This window comes from Habropoda laboriosa, unplaced genomic scaffold (genome assembly GCF_001263275.1).
Source record: "Habropoda laboriosa isolate 0110345459 unplaced genomic scaffold, ASM126327v1 scaffold145, whole genome shotgun sequence".
NCBI lineage: Eukaryota > Metazoa > Arthropoda > Insecta > Hymenoptera > Apidae > Habropoda > Habropoda laboriosa.
Window position 1 is genome coordinate 171,494 of NW_017100307.1, and position 8,603 is coordinate 180,096.

Genomic DNA, 8,603 nt, shown 5'->3' on the forward strand with positions numbered 1-8,603 from the left:
CGGCAAACCGTGGAAAATCGAAAATCCGTGGATAACTGGTCGTGATGTTCAACGGTGTCACCGGGTATCATGGATGTAATTGGATGTTTCCGGTCCAGCGAAGGAAAATAACAACGGGAACGATGACGTCGTCGTAGCTCCGGGACCGTTCTCGTGACAAGTTCGAATGACGATTCAGTGGTGGTGGAGCACCTTCGAAAATCGTGGCGCGCGTGAAGCGACGACGATCCTCCTCACGGCAATATGACCGACAGAATTACGTAGTGGCGCGTGGAGTGTCAGAGCAGCAGTAACGGGACTAGTGTGCTTCTTCTCCGTCGTTGCCACGAGAAGAAGAAGAGGAGGAGGAGGAAGAACAACCGTATCGCAAGGTGTAAATTGTGCTACAACGTCGAGAGGGATTTTCTTTCCTTCGGGGGAAGGGTTTTCGAGTGCTGTGATTGGATTCATCCAGGAAATCCATGCGACAGACATGTCGGGTCGACATCTAGGTCGGCTCGACGACGTTAAATCAGCTGGCATCGGCGACTTGGTGTAAAAACGTGTCGAACAAGGTGGTAGTAGTCGAGGAAAAATAAGAAGAATAAAGTAGAAGAGGGTGGATCAAGTAGAGTGGAGCGAGGGCGCAAAATGGGAGCAGCGAAATTCGTGTTGGGAAGCGCTATCCTCGGACTGTTTTGGAGCGGCTTGTTCAAGGGTGCTCTGACAAACTCGATGAACAGGTGCAACTATCCCCCCTGTTCCTGCGACCATCATGGCAGGCTGACCTGTGACTGTAAAGAGGAAGGAGAGGTATGTTTCCCCCCTCGTATACGTAGCTAAGAATTTCTTTTATCATCACACGCTATTCGATCGTATCGTCGCGAGAAATAACAGCTGACAATGGTAAAAAAAAAAAAGAAGGAGGCGGCTTGTTCAAGGGTGCTCTGACAAACTCGATGAACAGGTGCAACTATCCCCCCTGTTCCTGCGACCATCATGGCAGGCTGACCTGTGACTGTAAAGAGGAAGGAGAGGTATGTTTCCCCCCTCGTATACGTAGCTAAGAATTTCTTTTATCATCACACGCTATTCGATCGTATCGTCGCGAGAAATAACAGCTGACAATGGTAAAAAAAAAAAAAAAGGAGAGATAAAATAAAACAGAGAGAAAGACAGAGAAAGAACGTCTTTTGGGAGAGGAACCTTTGGTAGGAGAGATCAGAGTTTACGTGGGCCGTTCTAAATCTCAGCACCGTTCAACCCCTCGGAGGAAGAAAGAAACTTCTCCCCACGTTCGGTCTGGCGCGAAATAGACCATCGCGTTTAACTCGCCTCCCTCTTTCTCTCTCGCTCTCCTTTCGTTTCGTCGATTTCATTTCGTGCCCGTGCGCCCAGGAGAGCCGTCCTCTTCGGGCCAATCGTCGTCTCGAATCTCTCCCTTACTATTTTCTCCTCCCCCGCCTCCACACTTCGAGATCCCTTCTCGAGACCGTTCCTCTTACCCTCGGTAGCTCCCTCGAATTCTTCTTTCCCACGAATTCATTGAGAAACCGCGGGTCCCGGCTCGTTTACTATCTCACGAAAAATCGCGGACAATGCGACACCAGGCACCCGACAGATCCCTCCCTCCTTTTGTTCACCCGATGGAACGTCATTCGTGCGGTGAACTTCGAATTATCCACGTGAACAAGATAGAGAAGAGGCCGTGTACACGTACAACTCTCTATTTCTCCCCCTCGAAAAGCGCCCCGCTTATCGTGTTCCGTGGCAAAGTTACGCGTGAACCGATCGTTTCGTTCCGTCGTCAACTCGAACCGTTTTTCACGGAAACCTAGCCTAACCCCTGTGCAAAATGCCCCACGACGAAATATATAAAACGACCGACAACTAGGGGTTGTCAAAATAAAAAGAAAACGAAAGAGGGAGAGAGAGGACTAATCTCGGTGGCGCGTAGGGGGTTCCCGCGTAAATTGCGAGGGCGGCTCACGCAGACCGAGACCTCCATAAATTAGAGCGTGTTTACGCAAATCGGGGGCCAGACATTGCTGGCAGGTAGGTAAGGTGAGCGCGGTTAAAGCCTCTGTCCTCGTCTTTCCCACCTGCCTCGTCGACCTGCCCCTTTCCCTCGAATATTTATTGCACCGGACTGAGGCGCACACAGGTAGTGCCGGATCCGCCTTAGGGAAAATGCTACAGAAAAATGCGGGTTGCTCCTGAAGGATCGCGGTCACCTGAGGATCCTTCGTACATACGCGAAACCTTCCTTCTCTCTTACCTTTTCTACCTTCGACCGACCTTTTTCTCCAAATTTTCGATCGATTCGCACTCCGCTCTGGTTATCGGTGAAATTAATCGGAGAAGAACGTAGGAGATTAAAATTACTTCGTTATCAACGGTGACGAAGTAATCGTAAGAAGAACAAAGTTAGAGGAAGATTTACAATCGCTCTTACGAATGACCTATTTAAGAAATTTCACCAGAGATATCTGGATCGACGTAACGAGTTCACGTTATCGAGAGGCGTAGCGATGATTTTCAAGGTCTAGCCGTAGGATCACCTATTATTACACCTACGAATTTCGGTACACGACGATGTTTCGTTTATCGCGCGCCCTTCGAGGCGTCCAGGCGTCGTTACAGGCCTGAGATAAAGCGTTCTTTGTCCCCCGGGGACAGGTCTGTGCGTTTCTAAGCGACGCGGGAGTTACGCCAGCGTGTATACCGTGGCCTGAGTCCGTGCACAATGCCGTAAACTCGATCCGTAAAGCTCTTGTCCGTGACGAAATGACCGCGAGAAGCAAGCACCGGTTACGTCGTGAAAACCAATCAGCGCCTCAATGGGATACGCTTCTGACGTTTCCTCGTCGCCGTCGTGTCTCCTCCGCGCACACAAACACGAAGCAGAAGAAAAAAAAAAAGGACAAAGAACTATACACGATAAAATCGACCAAACGAATCGATGAATATTTAAATTCGAGGTAGAATTACCATACTGTCGCAACGACACCTTGGAAGAAAGTAAGGAACAACGATAGACTTCACCAGCGAAAAACCTTTCGATTTCTACAAATTCGAAAGAACTTTTGGCAAACTGAAAATTTGCCAGAAACAACCGACGAATCGACAAATATTGAAATTCGAAGCAAGGAACAACGAGAAATTTCAGAGAAGACAGATTTGGAAAAATTCGAACGTACCAGAGGCGAATTTAAAATTCCAAGTGAAATCGCCAACCGAAACGTGGACCGGATCGGCTATCAGGTCAATTGGTCGTTACATAACCCATGAATCGACATAAATCGTCAATCCCGTGGTATTTACAGACAGGTTCTCTTTCTCCCTCTGCAATCCTTCCAGCGAAAACCTCGCCGAGGAAAATTTACATTTCTCGTCCGGGTGAGAGAAAATCGTATCGAAAGAAATTGGCGATATCGTCGCGACCGAGCCGACTATCGCGTAGGCGCCTCTCGTGTCGCGTGCGCGCGGATAACGGAAGTGGTCGCGATCGGATAATTATACGGATCGAATATCACATTCGCGTGGAAGATCGCGTGGTCTCAGTTGATCCTTGGATGATTGCTACCGTATTGACAAAGTTGCGGCCTGGTGACGAACAATCGAGAAAATAGATCTTCTCTGCTAATCACCGCACAGTGATTTATACGCGGTCACGCCGGTTGCAACGGCGCCGAATGTATTCGAGGAGGATTCGCTCGTATAGAAGGTAACGGTGAGCCCAATTACCGGCGAGTTTCAACAGGGGAATTCAAATCGACGCGGCCGTTGAATAATGAGTAAAGGCAAGCCGGCACCTTTTCGCGTTTTCGCTGCTGTCTGCCAAGTTGCCTGGGCGAAAAGGGGTGAAACGATGCTCGTAGAAGGGCACAATATATTCCTCGTTCCGCGAACTCGTTTCTGGAAAACCTTAGCTAACAACGAAGCTGAAGACGAGGAAGCTGGAGGAGCAGGAGAAAGAAAAAAGGTATAGAATGCAAAAGAGAGAGAGAGAGTGAGGGGGGGAAAGAGGAGGAGCGGGAAGTTTTATAATGCATAGCGGGGCCCCGCGAGTTCTCCCGTGGATTTCGCATAATACAGCCGGCATTTCAGGAACACGCTCAGCCAATTTGTCGCGCCGTCAACTCGTGACTACGAATATATCGAGAGAGGCTGGACGTCTCTCTCTCTCTCTCTCTCTTTCTAGCCTATCCTCTGTTCCGCTTTTCTCACCCCCTCTTTTCCATTTCCGCCGAGTTCATTGGAGTTTCTCATTGAGACCTATTATTTGCTTCTTGGCAGCAGAGCCAGCCAACGAGAGGGGTAATACGTAAAATCATTACGTTCGACGGTAATACGCGTTCCTATTTCCTTCGGGTGAATCGTAAAAGGAGTTTATCGTTCGTTGTAATCGACGAATGGACGGGAAAGAAATTTCGTCGTCTTTTCTAAAAGTCTTTGTGATAATAAGATTTTGTTCGTTTTGTTGTTATTGTCGGTCTCGGTTCAGACAAAACAGGATATTTCGCGAGAGAAAGAAAAAGCCCATCCACGAGACAGAGTCAACGCGGGTAAAGTTGTCAAGCGCGCCGGCGGCCGCTGAATAATTGACGATACCGTGAATAATTGAGGAAACCTTTTAGCGGGATACAGCCTTAAACTCGCCCGCTTTTCCCATAACGAGAGACGTCGAAATAAAGCACGAAATAAAGAACAGGGATGCGGTGGTGGTCCTGTTGCCTGTGAGGCGTGTAAAAGTAACAGCTGTAAGCGCCAACACTTCGTCCTAAACGAGAGAGAGAGAGAGAGAGAGGAGCCGTAAGGGCGTCATTTACGAAGAGGAGAGAAGGCGCAGCACGGTTATGAAAATAGTCGGAAAATGGAAACTCGATGGCGGAAACTGGCTACGCGAAGTCGTAGAAAAGGAACAAGCATCTGGAGCACACCGTCGTTTCACCGTCGATTCGCGTAGAAGAACGATGAGTACAAAACGAGAGGGAGAGCCCTGTTATTTAGTCGATTTGGTCGACGTTGAAAGGAAATTATTCTCAGGCGTCTCGAAGTGAAGCTTTGAAAGAAAGAAAGAAAAAAAAAGAGGTGAATGAAAAAGGGATAGAGAGAAAGGGCGAAATATCCTCCTCGACGGATGAATAGTTAAAACGAAAGACGGTTCGATTAACTGGAACATCGATGTACACGATCATCAATTACCGTTTCCATGGACGTTGCATTAAAGAGCGCGTGAATAAAAAGAACGACTATCGGTCGCTGGGAAGGAGCGGAGAGAGGAAATGCTGCTGCAAGGGTAGTTGAGGGAGTAACGAGTACACGATAACGGGGCGAGCAGTTCAGTTCCCGAACGAACGAATCTGCCCGAACGATGGAAATTGTTTCGCATAAATCCTTTATAGATCGTAAAAGGTGCTCTTTCCTATCCCTCCTGCGCGTTCTTCCACGGTTGGTCGAAATACTCGATTCGCGGTATGGTGCCGCGACTCCATAAAACTCTAGACCGCGGAACAGGATCGATTTGGAACTACCATTAGAACGATTTCGTTTTCGTTTTAGATAAACGTTCTCGTAATCGTTCCCCGATAGTCCACGATATCCCCAGCCAGATATAATTTCATTAATACTCTGCCACGTCTGCAATCGACGATAACCGGTGTGTTTTCTAATTAAAATCGCGCTCGAGAACTACCCCAGGGATGATCACAGTCGTAACGTTAGCGAGGCACGACGATCATTTTTTTGTTTTCTCCCCCTTGAAAACGAAGCCGCGACCACCGAATACACCTGAGATTCGCTACTGGAAAATTGACGCTTGCAACCCCGGACACCCTCGATCAACGTTGGTTTAAGTAATCAGGAAGCGATCCCTCGACGCGAAGCTGCACATTTTTCTGTCTCTTTTTTTTTTTATTTCTACGCGAGACTATCCGGAGAATGGCAGAAATATCGCACACTCGATAGAATTACGCGTGGTGGAAGCTCTGTGTACACGCGGGGGGTTACGAGCCGCGAGAATAAAGGCCGTGTGCCGTTAAAAAGGAATATCGCGTTATGTCGTTGTTTCCTGTTACTCCTGTTTCAACCCTCGTTTCGTCTCCGGAGTTACTCTCCGACACTTGGTCTCTCTCCAGAGGACACGACCGCGTGGAAATAAAATTCTCGTTCCCCCGGAGAGTCCAGAAATTCGCGTCCTTCTCTCGTCGATCGCGAATTCACGTTTCGAACGATTTCGGGAAAATCTGATAAATTTGTAAAATTGTGAAAACACAGGAACGAGAAGATTTACATCGAATGAAAAGACTTGGAGTGTTGCGAGAAGAACGGAGGAATACCCAGGAGGAGAACGGAAACGAAAACGATGGCTGGACGAGCGTGTAATTGTTCGAAGGTGAAAAAAGAGCTGTGCACGCGAACAGAAGTATTTTGGCCGCGGTAATCTCCTCTATGGGCCGGAGATTGTGTGCCGGGAATTGACCAAGAACAATGAGACGGGAACAAAGGTCGGACAGACAGGAAGGGACGCGCGAGAGAAGAGAGATTACGTCGGGGGCGAGACGTTGAAACGCACCTGAGAAAAAAAAGGGGGCACAAAGCTTTTATCGGCCACGCACTACGCGAGAACCCCTTTTATTTTTCTTTCATCCTTCCTCTCTTCTTTCCCCGCTTCTCGCAGACCTTCTCGTTCGCAGTCTCTTCTCTCTCATTCATCGCTAATGCTGCGGCCTACCACGAAACTCCTTCGTTCCGCGCGAACAATGAACGTCCAACGTCTTAATAACCGACGTCTTTTTTCACCGTCCTCTAACTAAGGTAAACCAGAGATTTTGTGAGAACATGGAATTACGCGAAATTTGTCCCTCGAGTTCTTTCTTTCTCCTTGGAGATACTCGAGATTCGACGAACTTTCAAACGTATCGAAACTGGATCAACCACTAGTTTATCTACATTATAAGCTTCTATCGAACGTAGAATGGAAAAATGTGAACGAATCATCGTCGAAATAGACTCTCTGTTCATCCACGAGCGACTTCTTCTTATCGAAGCTTAGTTAGCCCAGAAAAACGCGATAATGTTGCGGAGAAAAGTAAACGAAGCGGTATCTGTATAAGCAGGTAACGCGTTTCGCCATCGATTGTGAACGAGCAAAGAGGCAGCGAGTGGCAGGTGGCATCAGCTACGTGCTCTACGCGCCGCGTGCAAATGAATTAATAAAGAAGGAGAATGGACGAGCGACGAGCAGCTGGTTACAAACAACGCAGCTGAGTTAGCGGGACCGTTTGTCCGAGATGTTCCTCTTCCGGTACCATTTGCCCCTGGTGCACTATTGTTCGCGAACGCGTTTCTACCGGACGGAAGAATTTTTTATGCAAAAAAGCTGTTTGTGAAAATTTCGATCGTGTAAATTTACCGAAATCGATGCTCGATCCCTTCTGATGTTTCTCTTGACAAATTTTCATCCCTACGTTACTATTAAAGTATCAAGTGTTCACTTATTCGATAATAATAAGAATTGAAAAATCGACCGATTAAAGTGGCGAACGTGTATCAGGGAACGGTGTCAAAGTGGAAAGTACAGGTATAAAGCACAGGAGAAAAGGTGCAAAACGCTAACTCCGTGACCGAGTCTCGTTAGCCTGGGAATTTTCGTGGAAACATTTACCGGAGGGGGAGAAAATAGGAAACGCTAAGCCCTCGATTACGATAACGATATTGGCCTCTGGTTAATTGGCAGGTTCCCGCGACACCAAAGGCAAACCTAGCTTTTCTAACGATTAAGGTGCTCGATAGACGTTCGATTACAGCCGTTCGACCTTTTATTAAACCACCCTATGATACGTCGAATTTCAACCGAAACTTTCCTTCGACAATGCACGCTCTAACCGGAATTCGTCTAATTTCAGGAACTGGTGTTAACAACGGAGGGCGACAGAAGACTAAGCCCTCACACTAGCAGAATAGCGGTGAGCAATTGCTCGTCCGTAATCCTGACGAACTCAAGTCTAGCCTCGATGGTCGGTCTACGGTACGTGGATCTGATCAACGTGGCGAATCTAAGCCTGGTGAAACACAGTTTCGAACTGTCCCCGCAAAGCACTCGTACGCGGATCTCCGTGAGGAACTGTAGCATCGACACGATACCGAGTTTCGTCTTTCGTGGGGACGTAGAGGCGATCAGCTTCGAGAACGTGAGGATTGGCCAGCTGAGCGCGTTCTCGTTCGTCAATCTGGTGCGCACCGATACTCTCAGGCTCGAGAATTGCAACATCGAGAACATGGAGGCGCAAGCTTTCAAGAAGTTCGACGTCGGTTACTTGCACGTGATCGGCGGCAGCTTCGGCGACCAAGTGCCGAGCAGAACGATGAACGACATAGAGGTCTATCACAAGTTCATGCTGGACGGTGTAAAAATGGGGACAGTGAGAAGCGACGCGTTCATCGTGAGAAGTCCGCGTACAGTGGCGATACAGAATTGCATAGTCGAGAGCCTCGAGAGCGAGGCTTTCGACGTGACGGCAAGAGGAACGATCATCATCAAGAATAACACCTTCGGCAGCTTGTCCATAGGCGCTTTCCTCGGGATACGAGCGGATCCCGAGGCTAGAAACGCGCCAGCC

General features: G+C 48.3%; 1 protein-coding gene across 1 annotated transcript in view; it reads left to right on the top strand.

The window, feature by feature from the left end:
- The first annotated feature begins 19 nt into the window (after positions 1-19).
- Positions 20-8,603, top strand: part of LOC108574019 — a 9,280-nt gene continuing 696 nt past the window's right edge. Inside the window, exons 1-2 of the mRNA XM_017936517.1 lie at positions 20-792; positions 7,890-8,600. Of these exons, the coding sequence (XP_017792006.1) occupies positions 631-792; positions 7,890-8,600 (873 nt within the window). The 5' untranslated portion in view covers positions 20-630. The remainder of the gene's footprint in view (positions 793-7,889; positions 8,601-8,603) is intronic.